Source organism: Vanellus vanellus, assembly GCF_965231255.1.
Source record: "Vanellus vanellus genome assembly, chromosome: 5".
NCBI lineage: Eukaryota > Metazoa > Chordata > Aves > Charadriiformes > Charadriidae > Vanellus > Vanellus vanellus.
In genome coordinates, this window is record NC_138910.1 from 43,181,024 (window position 1) to 43,204,193 (window position 23,170).

The window sequence follows — 23,170 nt, forward strand, 5'->3', positions numbered from 1 at the left end:
GGCAATAACTGTAATTCACAGAACTGAACATTTGTCCCAAGTCATAAAAATCAAGTCAGCAAATCTAAAGAACAATGCTCCTTACAACACACGTAACCCAAAACATACAAAAAATAAACCCATTTGATGACTATAGACAAACTTGTCAAATTTGTGGCAGTCAAAACCGATCAAATAAGCACTCTAATATCCACTGGGACATTGCACAGCTTAACATTACCTTTTCAATCAAGTTTTTCCACTAAGCTGCTCTCAAGAGTTGGACATACCTGAGACGTCAGCACAAAAGCCCAGTTCTGTGAGTCACCGCTGTCACCAATCATGGCAATAGGGACAGAGGTCAATCAAATGACTCTAGATAGGGAAACTTTTAGCCCCAGTAGAACCATTTACATAGATACAACCCCCGTTTGGCTTTCTCAGGTGACAGATTAAGGCAGTATGCCCATTCAGAAACGTGCTCAGTTTCTGGACGTACACAGTACAACCCTGTCTTTCCTTCCTGTTAGGAAGATACACAGCCTCATTGTGGTCAATGCACTTCAGCACACCGTTACAGAAAACTCTGGAAGTCTTTAATTTCAGGGATATGTTATTTCTAGAACGCACCTCGTGTGAATGGCCAATACTTCATCTAGAGAAATGTATACCTTTAGTATCTATACAGGCTTGTAGCTTTGTTGCCACAGAGACTGATGCTGTAAAAAACTCAGGGTCATGGCAGCAAGCACAAATTCAGCATAATATTGTCACTATACTGTTACCAGACAAGAATAACTCAGATGAAGGTATTAACCTGCCATAAGTTGACCAAATAGGTCCATTCAATGCTGTTACCTCAAAGGCAGACGCTGCCAATGAAAGTGTTAAAGCCTGTAACAAGATTCCTGCCAGTACCTCATAAAAAAAATAAAACTTTGTATACACTGTCCACAATTCTGTGCAGAAAAAGGATCGAATCAAGTCAAATCCCACACCTTCAAAACTTTTACGTATTTCAGATTTCCTTAGTAAACAAACTGGTGAGTAATTTACCTGGCATGACAGGAGCTCAGCAGTGACCTGCATTAAGAAAAAGTTGGACTTGTCATCCTATTTGCTAGGGGCATGTTCCTGACTGGTCCATTATACAAAGGTGGCAAAATATTCACCTTATATCTTATTTAAATTATCTGGTATTGCCAAATGATTCATGAAGCTTACACAGTACAAATGTCAGGCCAAACCACGAAATGAAAGCACTGGAAGAATAAAGATGACATTTTTTGTCTTGACAAGTAACCTGATTCAAACAGAATCGATGTTTTTTTTTCTGCTCTCTGGATATACCAGGATGCCCTCTGGAAAAATCTCCTCTAACCACTGCTTGAGAAGAAAATGAAGGCAGCAGGTCTTACTTCTAAAACAGGCAAGAGATTGCCAGGAGCTTCAGGGAGCCTGGGAACAGTTGGAATAAAGCAAGCCTTGATCAAAAGCACAGATTACATACCCTATGAACAGAATGCATTTGGTGTCTGCCCATTCTGTTCCTGGGGAAAACAGGGAAAAACATATTTCTGTAGAAACACAGAAGCCTCATGGAAAATTCTTTAGTCAGGACACATTTTTCTTTGCCCACTTGTGTACAATTTGTCTTCTGAAAGTCACATTATCTCAGTCTTTCATCTGAAAACACTATAGGTGGGAGTCCAATTTACTCAAGGGATTTTGGTGATACACAGCCACATCAGGAAGGAAACTAGTCCTTGTGTCCTGGTTTGAGGTAAAACAGAACCAATTTTGTTCAGTAACTTCGCTTCTTAGCTGGGCCTCTTCTAACAACTGAAATTAACTGCATATTGTGCAGACAGTGTTCACTCTCTCAGAGTGATAAGGCCAATTGTTTATAGCTGATGCCCAGGCATGGTATGCAGAGAGGCTCCTGCTTACACTTATTGTCATAACAGCCAAGGCCAACCAACTTTGTTATTTGCCACGTTGGAGGGTCGGAAGCGGAAAAGCATAGTGGGGTCCCACCTGCAGGGAGGAGCGGACAGGACAGGTGACCCAAAACTGACCAACAGGGTATTCCATCCCATCTGCCTCATGCTCAGTATAAAAGCTGAGGGATCAAAGGGTCACGGGCTCTTCCTTCAATGGCCGACGTCTGAGGAGGACTCTGTCTGCCTGTGATCCCAATCCTGACTCCAGATCCGGAATCCAGTTCCCGTCCGCCACTGAGTCCAGCCTGGGACTGCCCCAGTGCCAGCCGGTGACGTGATTGTCATCTCGGGAGCTTGATACGGTTTTGTATATATTTTTCATTATTTCTTTTTATTTTATTATTAATATTTCATTAAAGTAGTTTAGTTTCTTCTAAACTCTTAAGTGTCTTTTTCCTCCTCTGCCTCTCTCTTTGTAGAGGGGTAGAGGGGAGCATCTGTCGGTCCCGTCTTGGGTCCCTCGGGTCCCCAGTGGTGGATTTGGCCTAAACCACGACACCTTGCCTCAGCAAAAGCCTGAAAGCTGAGCATGCTGCTGTGGAATACAAATTTGGCAGCAGATTTCAAACCTATGGTCCAGATAAATGACTCCAGAGACTTCAGTAACTCCAGCCCTCCACAGTAAGACCAAATTGTCTTGTAATAATTGTATTATTTCCCTCTATTTAGCAGTTTAACCTCACCCTTTGGGACATACTAGAACTTGTCCATCTCGGGAGCTTTTGTCTTTTCTCATTGTAACAGCAAGGTACAGGAAAGAGCAGATCTGTCCTCTCAGACAAACCAAAGAGCACCAAGAGAACGTGAAGACAACTCCTGAACACAAAGTAAGCAGGCACATAAAAAAAAAAAGGTCATCTCAGTGAAATTACTAATAATTTAGTTAACCAAATGCGACAACAGGCTTCAGTGTTACAATGGCAGCAACTGTGTTGTAAACTGGAAAATCGAGAAGATCAAGTCTCAGTCTGAAGTTTAAAAGACCTTAGAAAAGAAAAGGTAACCACTGGCAAAACAAAAACTAATTAGGAATGCAACTGGCGCCCTGTGAAGGTAAAGAAAGGAGGAAAATGTACACCTACAGATGGACTGAGTTTTAACATTTGAGTCCTGGAGAATACATTTCCATATACGTGTGTACTGTGTGTGAAACTGTGCACGTGAATGAAGGGGAATATAGACACATACACACACATATATAAAAAAAGGCTTATTTTAAATAAATGTTAGAGATTACTTAGAAATAGCCTTGTAAATACAAAAGAATTACGACGTATGTTGCAGTAGTATTAAATATTGTTTTCATTTCTCTTTTAGTTTTTGTTTTGCAATTACATGAAAAAGCAGAAGGAAAAGCTAGTTAAGCTCTTCAAGTGCCCAAAATACTACAACAGAGTATTTCATCCCAAATGACCCCCACTATAAATAAGATAATTGTGCCCTAGTCTTTAGTGCTTATCCATACTCAGGTCTCATATACAGTAAAATAATGGATGATTAAGCTGACTGCACTTTTAATAGTTTAATTTACATATTTAGACAATCATGCTGTAGTAAAAACTTTATGAAGGCACAGTGCAAGCATAAATAATGCATCTTTATAGATTTGCAGCAGGTAGTAGGGAGCAAGCTTGTGTGCTAGCCATACCCGAGCTGCAGGTGAGTAAAATCTACGTTGAGCTCTATAGCTTTCTCGGGTATGATGCAAATCTTCTAGGAGAGTGACACTGCTGACCAGTAAACACATTTCTTTGTACTGCAGTCCACGTGTATAATGATTTTGTGGGTGACTTTAAACGGTACCACTCAGTACTCACTCTGGTAATATTTTTAAACTCAGAGCATGGAAGGTGTGGTGTCTAAGGCCCCTCTCTGTCATGGCAGAGTACATGAGTATACAATAGTTCTGTCCATCACAAATCATGAATGATATCCTTGGATTTGAGAATAAAATTCTTTGCATGCTTCCATGAAAGCCAACATATCTATGTGAAGTACTTGCACCAAGGGTTATTGACTCTGGCTGTTGGAGGTAAATCCCTCACCTTGACTGACATGCATGCATTATAAACAAAAAGTCAGAGAAGGAACACAGAAGGAACACCTACTGCAAACACAAGTGGATTTTGTCATTGGAATAGGAAGCATCTCATTCTGGGAAACAGCTCTCTGGAGTGCCTGAGTGTAGACATACCTGAGAGCATTTTCTGGAAGGGGACGTTACCTAGGGGTTCACCACCTAGGACTACTGGACATGAGTATAGATATGCATCCAAACACACAAACAAGTCTTTCACTGTTTGAAAACTGAAACTACTGGGTGGAGAAGCCCTTGCTGGTATTAAGACTTAGAATTTCCCCCAAGGAATGCTAAGGACTAGACTGACTGGGTAAGGTGATATTTTTTTTCTTTCTCTAAAGCCTAAGCTCTTGACTCCAGAATCATCTGAAGAGTTTGCATGAGTTAGATCACCAGAGTGATCCTACCAGAGAGGGAAAAATATCTCGAAGTGATCTGTGTAACCACTACTTCTGAAGGCTTTCACTCCTGTGGAGAACGCAAGTGGCAGGGCACGATAACAACAACAACTTGATTCATGGAGGAAATCTTCAGTGAAACATCATTATGTCAAAAGAGATGTTCTAAAGAGCAAGACACCAGCCACTCTTCCAGCCAAGAGCAGAGATGCTAGATCTTCCCCCAGATCATCTTAAACTTCGAATTACAGTTGCAAAGTTCTTTTAAGTCTAGGATAAGGATTTGGTTTCCTTTCCTTAAACAAGGCTGTACTGCCTTTAAGTGTAGCACAAAGGCAATCAGACATGAAATACATTTATGGCCTATACTCTTACGCATTACATCAATCTCAGAAGACAGACATCTTTGACTGGCAATTGCTCCATCAGATAATTATGCCAGCTGGTAAAGGAAGAATATTATTTCACGTTTATTGAAACAGACCGTAGGGATGCTTATGACAAAAGCTACCTTGGTTATAATTTTCCCAAATAGTCCTTATCACCGGCAAGAAGTTTGCTGTGTAGGTGAAGTACTTGTGTAGAATTTGGTATTTGTTGTTGGCTTCCAAACTGGACTTGGGCAGGAAACTGGTGAGAACCTAGATGTCTGATGTTCTTCAATCAAACTTCATTAACAAGAAGGGTGACCTCAACTGCTTTAAGACAATGCAGAACAGAGATGCAGGTGGCTAAGATTAGGTTGTACAAAGCACCATCTATCCTCCTTAGAAAGTCTTGAAAAACCTATATAGTCATCATCAGACTGAGTAAACTAGTAGAACTAAAATTCTTGGATCCACAAGGAAGTTCAGAACTGGAAATGGTTCCATTTGTTCTCCACATTTCTGCGACAGCATGTTTCCTCTTTCACCACTGAATAGGACGGACAGCCCCTACAGACAGCATAATTCCTCTCAGTCTAAATGTCTGGACATACACAACTGCCTGGAGGAAACTGTTTGGATGAAAAGCATTTCACACAGAGGGTTAGTGCCAGGCACTTGTGGCAATGACCTGGTCAGAGAGAGTGGGTGAGGAAACTTGATCAATGTCACATACAACAAGAAAGGGGAGAACCTCTTCCATATAAGGAACTTGTACTTCAGAAGGTGCCAGGGTTCTTCAGAAGAGTCATGCACCTGCTTTAGAAAGGGGGATCTGAACTTCAGCATTTTCTTTTGGCATAATCAGCAAAAGTGAGAGTCACGGTCTGAGGTTGGTATCCAGGCTCAGCTCAAAGCAGAATATCTCACAGCAAAGAACTCTAAAGACCAAACTGGCATCTGCATCTTTAGAGTTAACCCAATGGTGAAAGTTTCCACTAGGGCATAGAAAGAGCCCATTCACTATGAGCAAAGAACCACCACAGCTTTCATCCTGTGGTACAAATCTAAACAAAGCACTTTCAGGAGATAGTAACATGTCAAAAAAAAAAAAAAAAACCCAAAAAAACCAAACAACCTCCAACCCCCCCTCCCCCCAAAAAAGAAAACCAAAAAAAACCCCAAAGGTAAAACACTTCTTCACTATACTGCTTTTTGCCAAAAAGCAGACATTCTCAGTGTGGGAGAAGTGTCCACAGATAAAACAAAACCTCACATGGGTGGCTCAAGTCTGCAATATAACCTTAGAAGATGTTATTGGCATATCATTGAGTTTATACTGAAAAACACACCAGGAAGGCTGGTGGGTATCAGACATTTCAGACTGCTATAGTGGAAATTAGGAAATCAGGGCACAGTTCTGGCCACAGACTGTAAGGGTCAATATGATGGCACTGTATGTCCATCTGCCCAGAGTGAGAGTGCACAGCAGGAACACAATCTGCCTGGCTGCAAAGGTCTTGGATCTGAATGATTGAGTTTATATGCATCCTGACTGTGAATGTATACAGAGATTATAACTTGACAATAGAAGACAAAGATACTGAGGAAGGGTATCACAAGGGAAATACAGGAGAGTGTATTAATGTATGTGGGTAAAAACCATGCAAGTAAGAAAATGTTGGTATTAACCATAAGTTTCCAAAAGTACTGCCAAGGCCACCAGACCTTCCTGCCACACACTGAGGCAGAATTTTGTTTTGTTTTTACATACAGTATCTCCAAGTCAATAGCAACGTATATTGCTATGCCATTAAAGGGGAATCATTTCAATTGAGCAAAACAGAGACAGCACACACAGTGCTCACAAATGTAAAATTCTGTCATGCTAACCACTGAGATACACCAGCTATCGCTCAGCACACAGCTGAATTAGAACAATAACCAAAACCGTAGTGAGGTAATTTTACAACACAGTACAGCAAATCCTGCTATCATAACAATTGATCTACTTAGAACAGCAGGCTGCTGGGCATAAATCAGTATGATCAAAGATGCCTTTAAAGCCAAACTATTTTACTGCAGCCGTTTCTTGAAACAAAGTCAAGCCAATGAACAAAAAAAAAATTGCTTCAAACTACAGATCACCGATACCTTTCAAGAAAAATGCCAACTACCTATCATGCAGCAAAAAGAGCACCGGCATTAAATACTTTAGATGAAAAGCAACTTATCCGTTCCTTTTTCAAGCAAGCATTTATTGTAGTCTGTACCTGGCTGATATGTACAGCAGAAACCTGGGCAGAACACACGGATGAGTGGCTTGGAGAGTTTGGTAGAGATTTGCAGGGTCCAATTGACAGTTGCTGCTTCTTCCTTGTTGCAACGATCTTCTGAGCAACTAAAGACAAACAAAACATACAGGTAGGTAAGATACAGCACACATTAGAAAATGTGGTACGTCAAAAATACACAGAACACACGAAACACAAAATAGGGTTTTCCATTGCCAAAGCTTGCTCCAAAAATTCATAGTAATACATCCAATTAAGATGACAGATGCTGATGTCAACTCTCACTCCACCAGATAAGCATCAGAGAACCAGCAACATCCAAGCAGAAGGGGAAAAGCCAGACGTGCAAGTTACAAAAAGCAATACCAAGAATGCTATAAGTCCACTATATACTTATAATAGCATACTAACAAAGTTTATGGTAGTACACATTTTCCATTCTTCTTTGGGATGTTCTGCTTGCAGATAGAAGATAAATATGAGCCACACTTGACTAACAATCTAGTTCAAGTGCATCTCAATGCTGTTTACTAGTATGATCATGGAAGGTACCCTACATCAGAGAGAGAAGGTTCATTAGGAAAGCTATCACCTATCCAAGCAGGTTGTTTACAAGAAGGCATGTACTTGCTGCTGCTGAGGAATAAGGTGGGCTTTTCTTAATTACCAGTGACTGCATCAGGACAATCAGTTTTGGAAACCACAATTTTAAAGCTTTTGAAACAAACGATAATCAGAATAATAAAACTGATAAAGGGTCCCTGACATAGAATACCTGGATTAGCGGTGCCACACATCACATCCCATTCAAAATCATTATGGAAAGAAGCCATATCATGATTCCTAGTTTTAGCTTTAGTTACTTAGCAGCACTAGCACAGCTGGAAGTGACAAATTTATTTTGCAATTTATTAAGAAATTTTCTACAACATGTAAAGAAAAGTAGCATTTAGCAAATAGAGACAGGTATCAGAGTCATTAACATCTCTATATACAGCTTAGCAGACTCATAATAAAAAATAGAAACAGAGCTGATCTGAAATGCAGCAACTTTCATACCTCTCCCATAATTTTTCAATTTAAAAAAGTCAAACTACTTCATAAGTTTGTTCTGTGATACAATGGAATTTCAGTTCATTCCGCTATGCAGCTTTGGAAAGAGCTCTTTTTTGGTCATAAATACCTAAAAATAAAATCCTTTACACTACTTTTGTTCCCTACCTTTTTGGGTCACAAATTAAAAAGTAAACAAAATTTCAGTCTTCAGAAACAGAGACTAGTGTAGTGGCTAATCAAAAATAATACTAAATTTAGCTTCCTCACATGCAGTAATCTTCATGAAGTGAGGCAGTTTATGAAACTTGTGCAAAGGAGTCTATAGTCACTTGCACTGTCTCCACCAAAACCAGTCAGTGAAGCAGAACAGCATCTACTTAAACAGTCACACAGAAACTTGTTGTAATTAGACCAACAGCATTCAATCTGTCTTGCTCAGAAAATATAAAAAGATTTTATGTAAATTCCAAGATTATTTTTTCCCTCAATACATAAGACAGGCAGAGATATTGTTTAGCAGAATAAGCATACAATTTCTTCTTAAATGAATGGAATTTTAATAACAACTTGGTCTGTGGCTTATGTTTTTCACGTAAATGAATGATGGCATAACCATGATTTAGTGAGAATACATTGTATAAAAAATGGCTCGTATATATGAAGAAGCAGCTTCATTAGTTACATCCCACCTCCAATAGGCCTCTTATCATCCTGAAAGGATGATATCAATTAATTTATCTTTCCCTGGCATATTGATCATAACCTTCATCAGCTAATCATGTTTAAATTACAGAGGAATATCGGAGCACTCTGTCATTTCAGACCCATTGGTTTATTGATCTGGAGCCTGGAAAGCCATATATTAAAATATTTTAACACACATTAGTGAATGCAGAGAGCAAACCGAAGGTCAGACTTTAACATATGCACATGGATTTGTCTTCATCATATGTGGTAAAGAGCTAAATTAAGACCAAAACTGAATCAAAACCACACGTGAATGAAAACTACCTTTTCAGCAGAAACTTCTACGCTCACATTGAAGAGGTAATTAGTCAAGGAAAATATTTACGTCCTTCCTTCAAGCTGAATATAGGTGTGTTTGTAGCACCACGTCAACATACATAATTCAGTCTTGCCAAATTATCACTCCAGAAAGGCACAAGGCAAAAAAAAACTAAGACAGTCTGAACTCACCTACTCAAACGCACAACCTGAATGCTAAGTACTACAAAAGCAGACACTAAAAAAAATAAACAAATTTTAAAGAGGGAAAAAAAAAAAAAGCAAAAATTGTTACTCCATAAATACAAAGATTAGCATATAACTAGAATTGTGAAGGGTAATCCACAAAGTGCCTGGAAACGAAACCTTACATAGAGCAGCACAAAGGGTAATTTATTCTGTGTGCTGTAAAAATGGTAAAATTGGAGTGGAAGATCTAACGTTACCTCCTTAAAATTGTGCTACAAATTCTAGAATAGACCATTCTTAGCCTCAAATTTCTTCGTTCTTCCCTCTGCTAGAAAAATGATGTGCCCCCTAATGGAAATCCCCTTCTGAGCTGCCAAACCTTCCCAATTCCCCCTCCATTTCAGCAACAAGTCTAACATCCCCTCCCAGAGCACGATTCCTCCTGCCTCTCCCCTCTCTTCATTAGGCAACCGGCTCTCCTTTGAGACACCAAACAGTTTTTGCTTCTTTCATTGCAGTCATGTAGCCATCACTCCATAATTAGATTGCATTCAATATTCAAGTGCTCTGGGCTACTTGCCCTTGGATATGATGGTGATATGAGCTTCAGAAGTACCTAAAGGAGTACCCTGACCCTTCAAAGTTTGCAACATATGAAAGATGTGACTGATCATCTGTGGGGCAATCGCTGGACTGTCAAAAGACCTACTGTGCTCTTTCTAAAGCTACCTTGAGAGAAGAGATGAAACCTAAATCTTGCCCATCAGAAGTCAATAAAAGGGGTTCAGCACGTATCTCCTCAGCAGTGCTGCTGCAAATTCACATTTTCTACATCTTCTATTCCAGAGAAGAAAGACCTGAAATACACAAAACTTAAAATGGCTGGCACTGAAAACCCCACAGATCTGCTAACTCCTGCTGCTGACATCTTCAGACACAGTAGTTAAGGAGGAAAAAAAACACAGTTAAATGGTTGTGTAGCAAGAGAGAAATACACCATAATTATAAGAACTAACACCAGTTCCAGAGAACAGCCATGCTGTATTGCTCGTTCAGCCCCCAAACCTGTTTCTGTTATCACATCTTTGTTAGGACTCATAGTGACCGCTCATTAGTCGCTTAGCAGTGGTAGAAAAAATTCTTGAACCAACACATTTCATTTCCACAACTACAACTACACACGAGTTCACACTGGCTGTACGAGCAACTTTGTCAGAGTATTCCTACATTAGAATATGTCCACAAATTTGATTTTTTTTTTTTCCAGAAGGCAGTACCACCACTACAACAGTTTAGGCAGCTGAGTGGGTAGGTGGGACCTCTGCCAAAAAACATACAGCAAAAAATAGTGCTCTTCAGGAACACTTGAGATAGGCCATGGCCATACGTGAAGATCTTTTCACTGCTAATGGAAGCCAACTAGTGTACTTCATTAACCAGTTTAAGACCACTCAGAGTCAAGATCTTCAGATTAATATTGAAGTGCCTGTAATGGAAATGTCAGTCCAGAGGAAGCTATACAATTAAAATAAATGTTGTTCTATAAAGTGAATAGAGAACACAAGAAAGCAGAAATATTTTTGCCCCAGAGCTTTCAGGTGTCTACCCCATCCAAAAGATGATTCAGTGCTTCTGAATTTAATCTAAATATACTTGCTAAGATCTATTTCTAAAACAGATGAATACTGACTTAATCTAACTGGCAGGTATCAAAAATAATCATTTCAACTATTTTTAAAAATCTATTGCATTCTATTTTGATATACTCAATTAAGCTATCAATTTCTGAGAGATTTTTATTGTGAGCCATCTATCCGTGGTATGAAGAGCTAAACAAGATTTATTTGCAAAGTCAAGAACTCTTCTGCAAATAAACATGGATATGGTGAAGATATTCAGAGATGTAAAACAGGAGAACTGATGTTTAGCAAATATTTGGTCTTTGGGGAAGACTGATGCTAATTTCTCATGCATTTAAACTTAATTTCACAAGCCAGAATGACTAGAAGCTATATCCTGCTTTAAGGCCTTGTTAATTAAAAGCATGTGAAATTCCTGGTCTGCACGATGAATAAAATGTCCGAGTTTGGAGAGAAAGCTCTTGACTTGAATGCCTCTTCTTCCATGCCTGACCTAGCTCACCAAAACAAAATTAACCTTCCCACCCCCTGCCACTTTCATCTCAAATGCTACTTTTTGTTAGTCAAACCACTCATTCGTAAGCAGCCCCTACTAACTTTTGGATGGATTGTTTATTGGAAGCACCGTACGGCGAAGGAGGAAAGCTCGGTGGTCTAGCAGCCTCCGAGCTGTAAAGCAAGGTTTCAGCACTCCAGCACAGCAGATCTGCATTGCAAACCACCACTGTTTCCATTTGCACATAGAAAAAAGTTACCCGTACCCGATTTTTCTCCAAACAAAGCTCTCCTATTCCACTCTCGACAGCATGGGGCTGACTATCAGAGGACTAAATTCACTCATGGGAGAAATAGCAGGTCACCTCCTCTCCCCAAAACCCAGAGCTGCGCCTCCATAATGAACCGACTCCTTTTTGTGCTCTGTTTCGGAGCTAATCACCATTAGAAATACTGTTGCCAGAGTAACTGCTCTGACAGAGTTGTCTTTCCCTGGTTCAAAGGGCTGTTCATCACATGTCAACTTCTTGTGCAGTGTGAGGCTGCTTTGGCGGGGGCAGCCGGGTCTCTAAAATCTCATTAGCACAGCTTAATTCAAGTATAAGGACAAGAAAGGCAGAGACCTGGGGGGAAAATACTCCTTAGAAGAAGTTCAAGACACAAGGTAAGACTGTCTCATCTGGCCCCACACCTATTAAAACTGAAAATACAAAGCTACCTCTGCATTGCGCAATACATGCGTTTAGGGAAACCTCATCTAGCCTGAGACCTGATCTCTTCTCAATTTTAAGACAGGTCCTGGAAAACATCCAGAGGTCTCAACAATCTGATCACTGCTCTCTTTCCCAAAAGGCAGTGAATAGCTACCGCTGCACCCTTTACATTGCTTTTTACCAAGGAACACTTGAAATATGAAAAGGGAAGACTCCAGGCATGTAATACCTGTAACATCTGGCAATATTTCTCTTCTCAGTTATCACCAGTACAAGACCATTGCGTATTTAGGAGATGCAAACAGTCTTCTTGAATTACCATTAATTTAAATCAAAATTGGTTTCTCATAAAAACACGTGCAAGATCATTTATCTCTGCTGTGTGTCCAGGTACAAGTAAACACCACGTTCAGTTAAAACCTGCCACTCTGCAAAAGATGGGGATGCAAGAATTGTGCACTAAATTTTCTTCCAATTACTGACAGAGAGAAAACAGCTTTCAGCTGAACTCAGAATGCTCATGGCTGACTAAAAAACAACAGAAGGAACAAACACTCATGAATACCTATTTCAACTGCTGGAGAAAAAAAAAATATCTGAAAGTTTACACAAAGATTACCTTTCATGTTAAAACAACAGCTCCTATACTCACAGATCACTTGGAATGACAAACAACAGTTTCTTTGCAGAAAGTCTCTGTTCAATTCACATCACCATTAGTGATCAGAATTAGTTTTAAATTAAACCCGAGTGCTCGTGCTAACAGGAACACCCAGACCTCTGAAAAGGAATGTTGGCTTTTTGAAACTGTACAACAATTTTTCATTCTTTTCGCAAACTTGTGGTTTGGAGGAACATTCACAACAATTACTGATTTGATGCTTTTACAGACCATCAAGAGACTTCTGCCTACGAAAAGCATAGAATATTAACCTTGCTGCAACCGGTGTCAAACAAAAGACTCTTGATAAGATCATGATTTATAAGGAAGGCTGAGCAATATATGCACTATATTGCATCTTTGAAAAGGGCATGCTCTCCCTGCACAGTCAAAGGCTACAGTGACATTTTTAAATGCGAAAAAATTATAGTTTCCTCACAAGGCTTACGCAAGAATCTGATTGTCTCTTTAACTGATAAAAACTGTGAAAAATGAAGGTCAAAATATTTGCTTAGTCCTTAAAATTACAAGGGAGGGAAAGAGCCTCAGAAACATCACAAAAGTTGTCATCTTTCGTTTTTGGACACCAGGCATGAGGACAACCGTGAAGTCCACCAGCCAGCTTGACCCTGCACTGCTAGCCAATGTGCTCGTCACTTGCTCCCTCCCCAGCCGGGTATCTGGTTTTGTTAGAAGATGCATTATCCTGAGGTTGCAGTTATTCAGGCACGTCCCAGTGATCAGCATCTGCACGCGCAGCAGCTAAAGGGCCTCTGCACGCCGGTCTGAACGACATGCAGGAGAGAACACACTCTTTCCATGTTTGACACTTCAGCCTTTTCTTGTCACTGCCTCATTCTTGTTGATAAACTAACACTTTCATATTTACAGCACCAGCAGTGATCATCAGACTTTATTGCTGTAATTCCTATAGAACAGAGAAATGGATACAGCAGAAAACATCCCAGCTAACATCTCCAACCAACAACATGAACATCAGGGCACAAATACCATTAGATATGCCTTAACTAATACACGTATAAGCTCTGGTCCCTAAAAAAAATCCCAGTTACCTCAACAGAACCTGGCAGGGAGATGGAGAGGGAAAGTGGAAGAAGCATAACTAGTATAACTGATACATCAACAAAATCATGTTTCACTAGATGAACAAAAATAATTTGCTTCTGTTCATGAGCCCTGCTGATGACTTGTTTCACGTGAAAAGCCCTGTCTAATGAAAACACACTGTGGGAAGTTGAGATTTATAGCAGCTTACATTTTTACAGCAACTGCAGTTTAGCTTAATATTCCACATTTACAATAAATAAGTGTTCAATAAAAATAAACTTATTCCACAATTATGTATTACAGGCGAAGCAGTAATAACTACAAGAGCAAGCACTAACCACAGATGCTTTTGAATGGGAAACATTAATGTAAGTATCCACTATTAAAGTCATTGTGCCTGTTTTAAATTCAATTCATTTTTTAGGCTAAACAACTTTTATACTTCTCTCTTTAAAAGGACAGCTTCACATACCATGTGCCAACTGTAATACAGAAATAAGTACTGGACTGCTATAGTATTTGGGTTTGGATGTAGGAATTTCTCAAGCTACTTTCTAAGGGGCGAAAAAAAGCCAGAATGTATTTGCATGTGTCCTAGATGTGTTGCCAACACAAATTCAACATTTTCAACAGTCAGGTCTTCTCAGTGATCCAGTTTAAGCCACGGTCCAACAATCAGCTGGTGTAAGCACAGCTAAAGTACAACATACAGCCAGAAATTTCTTAAGTGACTCTTCCCTGTAGAAACAGTGTGCTGTAAAGCCCTACCTGTAGAGATGAGTTATTCTGCACCAAACATAAATCCGCTTAGTGCTCTAACAGCCTATGGTGGTACTTGCCAGGATAACCGCTATTTCACATTACAGTGTGACCAACAAGGGTGGGAAAATGAAGTGTGCAGGTACTTATCTCTGACCCTGCACAGCAAGAAAAGAGTCAAACTATCTGACAAAAAAAAGTAATACCTATAGTGCAAGGCACCAAAAGCATTACAAAGTGTTACGGGGCAAAATGCTTTGTTACCAAATCTCTACTTCTTAAAACAAACTTGATTACAGACATACATGATACCCGCACTTTTACTACTTGACTAAAACACGCCTTCCTTTGAAGCACTAAGTATTCATATTAACCAGAGAGCTTTTGTACTTGTATTATTTCCCCCCACTTCTCAAGCGCTCACGGACAACCTGGGAAAAAAGTGTCTCAACACAGCCTTCTGGTTACCAAGGAAGCAAGGTATTTCACATGAGACGTCTATCTTCCACGATGACACTAAGGTAAGCATGTAGATGTTTAAACCATTGCATTTTAAGTGCTGTTACACTATTTCTGCTTTGCAAAATCACCTGCTTTTGCAGGTTCATTGCATCAAAAAATCTAAAAGAGGATTTCAATCAAGACAAGCTACAGGAGACATGGTATTAAACAACGTAATGCCAAAGCAAACGCAACAATTTCAGCTGGCAAGTCAAAAGGTAATATGCTATTAAAACAGCAGGCTAAAAACAAAAGCATCTCCACAACTTGACATCACGGAAAGATAAGCAGCAAAGTATTCCTGCCTTCTCTTCCCCAACACGTACCGCAGAGCTGCCTCATCAAGTGGGCCAGCTAAACTGCTGGCAAAAGCTTCTCCGTAATTTAGGGAAAGGGAATGAAGTGATTTAAAAGAACCACCCCCCCCAACATTGCAAGCCAGAGCCTCTCTTCCTTTTCCCATCTTCTGTTCCTTGTTACTTTGGCAATGGAGTTCCAAACCCAACCCTTCCAGTGCTAGACAAGCATCTGCAGAGCCGACTGAAGGCACGAGAAGCTTATTTCCACCTTGCCCTGACTACTTCTGCTGAGTTCGTCTCCTGCACAGTTAGTAAAGTCGGGCAGACAGGGAGAGGTCCTAGAAGCATCAAATTTCGCAAGGTAGATGCATAAATGCTACTTCAGCTCATACAGAAATTGCAGCTGGAGCCCTTTACCATCAGGATAATTTTTTGCAGTCCTGCCAGAAACTCCTGCTCACAACCACACCTGTCTGACCATTCTAGCTTTGGTAGGTGCACATTCTGCACTCCCCAAAGTGCCCCTATAAAATGATCCTCCACAATAGCCTTTTCTGCTCACTTGCAGTAATTCCTTCCCAAAAAATGCATCCAGACATTGCTGCCAATGACAGCATAATTTCTCCTTTCAGCCTGTAATATTCTCAGGACAAGGAAGGAATGGAGCTTCCAGGGCTTCATTTCTTGGAGACACAATAACTCTGTTTCCCTCACTTATCTCATTGTTAAACACCGAATTTCTGCATCACTTTTGAAATCACAGTAACACTGGATACTGCTTTCCAAAACGTGTTAAAAGATGTGTTAATTTGGTAATGCTAAATAAACCCACTTAGTTTTCTAAGTTAGAGAGAAGCTATCACTCCTACACTATGCCAGTAAAATTATGCAAATTAATTAATCTTTTTGAAGTGTTTATATATTGTACATCTGTTGTCACAAGTTTGTAAGAAGTAAAATCCTTCACTACCTGTGAATGAATACTCATACTGAGAACGACTGTCTTCTCTGATTACCCGTGGTTTTCCTTGTGATATCTATTTTAATATAAAGCTAAAATGTAGACAAAAGCTTATTTAAGATTACTCCAGTGACAGCTTCAAATTTGCTCCCAAAATAGGTAGACAAGTTTTAACATAGGATCCAATTCTTACCTGAATTCCCTTTATCTCATTCTATTAAAACAAATTTATCTTCATTTATGTCTTGTAGGGCTGTTTACTTGCTGGAAATGAAGCTACTGTGTGATTGCTCCTATTACTTGGGCAATGTAAAAGCTGACTGTAATACACAGTTACTTTCAGGACGGAACAAAGTCAAGGCTACTCATGTTAATTTTGGAATGAAAAAAATTGCCAGGACAGCCAAGTGCACAGCTATGAAGCTAGAAATAGAGCTCCTGCAAAACATGAATAAAGCAGGATAAGCAATATTATATACTTTGCTTATCTGTATTAGCCTTCACTTTCCTTAACGTGGGATGGTTAAAACTTTAAGCTGTATGCAATTGTTCGGTTTATCCATTTATATTCTTCCGGGAATGATGGGCTAATATACTGTTCAGCAGCAAGTCTACTTGTAGCAGAGCAGGCTCTTCAAAGCTACCTCAAGCTCACCCTGGCTGTAGTTAATCAACAGAAGAAACATATACACTGAACATAATGTACATTACAAAGTAATGTTGGTAGCTTTATTGTATTATAGTATTATGCAGGCTCCTCAAAAAAGCTTGAAGTTGCATCTTATTACTAAAATGCACAATTATTTCACCCTACTAAAACAATTTCATAACTCCTCAGATACAGATAGTTTCCAAGAACTATTAGGCTATTTCATAATACAAATAAATAGGAAATGTATGTAGGAATACAATTTTTTGCTTAAAAATGTTGTTTCACGATCACCACAGTTAATAATCAAGTTCAGCTACAACAGGCTAGTTCAGTTGTAATGTTTCTAAAAGATTTTACTACAATTCTCCTTAAAATAAACTTAAAACCACATCTTACTGGTACCTTTTTTTTTGTGTGTGTGATGCTTTCATTGAAATACACATTTCAGCTCTGGCTCCCAGAAATAACAGCTGTCCTTGTTTTACCAGATGTGAAAATACAGTTATAAATAAAACCCAGTATTAAATATCTCTAATCAATGCCAATATATTTTTTTTCCTCCACAGGTAGCTGTGATTAACACTGCATATCACTTATTTCCAACTTTGATGCAAATCACTGTCTCCCGAGATTAGGTAAGCAAATGTGTCAATAAATCCACTAGACAAACTGGAAAGCATCTGGCATCTAAAGAAATTTATAATATAAACCTATGTTTTCTTCGCTACTCGAACTGTGTTACAAGTAGAAGCATATGGCTTGAGGATTTATAAGGCAAACACTGTGTCAGACACACAGGTAAAGACTTCTGCACATGGATTTACCTACCCAGTATATCATGAAGTTCTGTTGATCTTTCCATTACAACAGAATCAAGTCATAAATCCTGTTATTTCCCACACAAAGGTAAAATTCCAAATACAAAGGTTAAAAAATATTGAAACAAAAAAACCTGCACAAACCACAAACAGCACATTCAAATACAACGATGACAAATTGATGTTTCATAAAATAACTGGGTTTTTAACTATCTTTTACGAATAAAATTCTCAAGCATAGTATCATTCATCTATCTCAAAACATAAGTTATTTATTAATCATGTCAAAACATAGAATTAAATAACACAACAGTACCATGCTTAGTTATTTTACTACCTGGCAAGTAATTTCATATTTACATTTTCAAGCAACTTCATGGAAAGGCTACTTTGTAGGGCATGCTATTGAATTACAGTTTCTATAGACAGTATTTATACTTTCTAGAGATTTAGGTACATCCAATAAGCTCCCTAATAGCACACAAAGTGATAGAAAGCTTCTGTTTACATTAGTGAGAATAAAGACATATCTGTCCTTGTAGAGAGAAATAAACTTACATTTACTACATCAAATTCAACTTAATTTATGCCTGAGTTCTATTAATGCACCTGTGAAGTAAAGGTTTTGTTACCAAAATAAAAGGCCTTTCATCAGAATATTTAATGATTTTTTTTTTAAACTGCTAAAATGATTTAAAATAGTTTCCTAAAAACCCAAAGTCTTGACATCACAGAACCATGTGCATAAACAGTACACCTCATACCAAAACAAAGGCAGTGTCCCCAGTGTAGCAGAGTGGAAAATGTAATTTGTGAGTAGTATTTAAGTATCTTCAAATTCTGAAGTATTGTGGCAGTCCTAAAAGGAGCTTGTTTGTAAGTATGTCAAGTTTGTATGCTTTCAGGGCAGGGTTTAGCATCCCCTTCACAGAGGATGAAAAGCACTCTCTAGAGTCAGTGATCAGTGACCCCATCTACTGTTTTGCTCCATCTCAAGACGGTCCATGAACTTTTGACATAAACCCCCTTTCCAGCCTGAATTGGCAGAAAGCAGACAGATACCAATCTCTGAAGTTACAAGTATGATGTGGCTGGAAGATAGGATAAAAAATAGAATGCAGTTTAAGGACACTCCTAACAAGCTACATTGTCCACCTTTCTGATGCTCTGCTAATGGTTCTTGTGGAAAACTACCTAATTTTATTTAGCATTTAAATATGCAGCCTCACTTATTCTCTGTTATATCTAGGTATTAACTACTTAACCAATGAATACTCAAGACTTTGCACTGGTATTCCATGGCAATTTTGTAACACACTTCAAAATTCATTTCCAGCCAGTATGTATTTGAAATTATCTATAGAGGTGGCTCTACCATTGAGATGTTGGTTCTCTTTTGTTTCCATAGTTTTAATACCAAACTTCACATAGGCAGAGAAGCTGTAACGCATATGTTTAATCAAAACCAGCATTTTGACTCCTAAATGAAACCATTCTTTCTTTATCCCATTTTCCAACAACATTGCACTTTCCCTGTCACTGTGTGATGCAAGCCTGATGATATTGCTCCAAACTGCAGCTTGATTAATAAAACCATATAACTGAAGGCATGATTCAGTTCTGTAGTGGTGGATTAAAATTAATGGAGACCTATTTCTGTTTTCCCCTGTCCTCCTGGCACATCTGGTAGACACAGTCATATGGCAATCCAAACACTACAAAGCAGACAATTTACATGTAGAGGAGTCATCCATGCTTTTATTTTCAAAATAAAAGAATCTGAGGTACTTTAAAAACATTCAAACTTCACTAATACTATACTGGTGCAGCAGTACCCAAAGGTGACGATCTCCTGTATACAAATGAGTCACAATGTAAGAACATATACATTGTGCAAAAGCACAGTAATACTACAGCAATATCCAAAAGATGCACAAATACTTCAACGCTTCTCTAGTGCCCAAGTTATGTCCATTGTTCACCATCCAAATAAAGAAATATAACAATGTTCTTTTACTTTAAAAAAAAATCTTCCTCAAAACAACCCCCCAAGGATCTAAATAAGATTAAAATACCTCAGCTGATTAGCTCGTTGTCCACTAAGCCATCAAAATCCACCTTTCAGATACACTAATTCCCATTAGGAGAACTGTTAAGCTTATTGTTACCAAGACTGCTGCTTCACTCGCAGGTGAAATAAATCCCATTCCAAAAACAATCTCCACAAATCCAATAGAAGATATAAATTCATCTACTCTATTACTAAAGGCTAAATTCTTTATTTTTGTGGCTTTTATGCACATTCAGCTGTCATAAAAGCAGTAACCCGCCACAGTAGAAGCATCATATAGCGTTTAACATAAATCTCACAAAACATAAGCCCCCCTTTGCACTTTAATCATTTGCTAACAGTTACAATAAGATTGTATTAAAAATTTAAACTGCCCTACTTAATGCAATTTACCTTCAAAGGTCCATTTCCAGAGAATGAATTCAAATGTTATAAATGTCGAACACTCGATCAGATTTATTGCACCGAAGAATGTTTCTCTTGATACAGATCTGACGAGTGAAGTCTAATGGCTTTAGTTTTATTACTTTTTAAGCACTTAATGGGAAAATTTAGACATTTTCACAAGACTAAGCTCCAGCAAGAATGGTACATTTACAGAATGACAGCACAGAAGAAAGCTGTGCAATCTCTTCAGAGATGGCCGGTTCAACGGTGTTATTAATGGAGAGATTAATGTAAAGTATTTATCCAGATAATCTGTCACACAACAGTTAGGCCCGAGTGCCTCTCTGCTAAACAGGGACTGGGAAGATAAGCCGAAACTGCTGACTACAGGCAAGTCTCTATACTGAATCGGGGCCAAAATGCACAATCTTAGGGGAAGACAACTGAAGTCACACAGAGATTGTAAAATAAGGAGCTAAGTAATACTGCTATAGGCACAAATTAATCAGTTCCTGCAGGTGATTAGAAAACACACACTAGTTATGCAAGCACTAGCAAATTGCCAAAAAAACCTACCAGCCTTCCACCTTTCTGTACCAACCATGTTTTCTGTAAACATGAAAAGTACTTGCAAAATACTACGAAGCAATAGCTTTGCTTGTCCAAGATTTAAAAACAAACAAACAAACAAACCACACCAAAAAAAAAACAACCTGAAAGACAGCTGGGAGTCTTCAGGTTTCAATTAATGTCTAGGTACTTAATCCAATCAATCATCAAGTCCTATAAATTTCCTATATTTCTCATTAGCTACACTATTGCGCAGCTTAAATCTAAACATACCTTTCCTTGAGATTGTAAATTATGATGCATAAGACACAAGCAACTGTATCAGCCATCAGAAGAGGCATAAATGATGAGAGCAAGTCAATTGTGTACATGCTAAACCGAAGGTGATTTACTCCTCACAATTTTTTTAATACAAAAGTATCACCAACAGAAGCACCACTAACACACTACATCTCTTGGAGTTTGCATATATGACTCGAAACCAGTAATGACCTGTCTTTATTAATATTAACAAGGTTTATGCACAAAATCCAATCTTCTATGGAAAAAATATTTCTTCAGCATCTACCAATAAAGTTCCTTCATTAACTGCATATATCCAAAGGTTTGTTTTTCTTCAAACTCTGAAGTTAAAATTGTTTTTGCGACTCTGAAAGCCACCTTCAACCTTTTCAAGGGACATGCACGTGGTGAGACACTCCATAAGGTACCTAACATAGCAGTATCTTCTGTGCCTAGAAATCTTGGGGTCTATTATACTGAAACCAAAAAGAATATGCATCCATACATCTATTAACAAAACTATTAGCTTTTTAGTCTTATGCCAGCTTTATAATAATTATTCTTCTGAATTAAAGCTCTCCCAGGTGACTAACCAGCACTCATGCTCTGAGTGAGGCACGGCGTTCTCTACACTTGATACCAACCCCGCAAAGCCTGGCTGACAGCAGAGCACTGCTTTACTTTCTTCCAAGGAACGCAGAGGATCCCTTGACTGAGAACAAGTCCTAGATACTACTTTTAAAATCCAAGGTAAGTGACATTTGTTTCACAAACAAAGCACAAACAATTTACAAATGAATCCCTAATGTGTTGTCACCACCACATGAAAACAAATTTCCATTTTCCTAACCACATCTGGTTCACGTCTAGTTACATTAATTGTTGATTTTAAACCCACTGCCAAGGGACTGCACTGGCTTCCCCAGAAGGCAGGACAACTCCTTCCCCACATCGGGGCACTATGGCAGCAGGTGCTGCCAGCTCTGTCCGGTGCCCACAGCCACAGCGGCACCCAGTGGCACCCTCACCTCACCAGGTATGGCTGGATCTCAACCCAGCATTGTAAGGACAAAGATGACTGTCCTCCTCGGAAGAAGCTCTGCCGGAAATTAAGGCTTCAGTTGCCCATGTATGTGTAAGGCACAAAAGAAATTTATGAAAGGAAACTTTAAAAAGGGCTATAAGTAAACAGGAAAAAAAAAGAGGGGGAAAGGGGAGTTGGAGCTCCAGGTATACATCCCTTAACAAGCATGTCAAAATACCCTGAGTTAGTGGGCCTGGCCATCCACCAGCAGTCTTAATGACTACCAGTAATAAAGTTACCAGTTAAGCAACTCACTTTTTAAGACTGGTCAACACACAATGTCAATCCCAGCTTCTCTAAAAACTGAAATGAGTAGCTTACCAATCAAATTCATTGTGCATTTACCATTGATGAAAATCACATTACAAGATTGGTGCAAACGCTTTTTTTTTAAGTGGGAAGAGGCAGAAGTTCCACCTTTAATGGTCACAAGTTTCCTTCTGCAACACCAGGGACTTACCACTGCAAGCAATCTCATCAGATCAAACTTCAATTTTAAACTTAGATTCTATGCAATTAATTTAAGGATTCTCTACTTTATACAGAATGAGGAACACACATGTATTTTAAACTCAGTAGCAGTTTGGATTTTAAACTCAGTAGCAGTTTTTGGATGTGCTGGATGTTTTCTGGCATAGGAATTCAGAAGACTAATGCCAATACTTATTCTGTTTTACTACACACACCACCCCCATACGTTCATGCAGGCTTTTAAACTCTGAATGCACAAGTGCTAATCCCGGAGAAGCAAACGGTTTCAACAGGATTTGCATATGCATAAGGATTTGTTGAAAGGGAACGATTTGCAATGCATTTCAGAAATCGCTTTTGAAGAACAAT

The 23,170-nt window shown here is 38.9% G+C and overlaps 1 protein-coding gene across 3 annotated transcripts in view; it reads right to left on the reverse strand.

The window, feature by feature from the left end:
* Positions 1-23,170, reverse strand: part of AGAP1 (ArfGAP with GTPase domain, ankyrin repeat and PH domain 1) — a 384,460-nt gene that overhangs the window by 196,309 nt on the left and 164,981 nt on the right. For all 3 annotated transcript variants that reach the window (XM_082483168.1, XM_082483167.1, XM_082483166.1), the window contains exon 7: positions 7,099-7,226. In XM_082483168.1, coding sequence (XP_082339294.1) covers positions 7,099-7,226 — 128 coding nt within the window. The remainder of the gene's footprint in view (positions 1-7,098; positions 7,227-23,170) is intronic.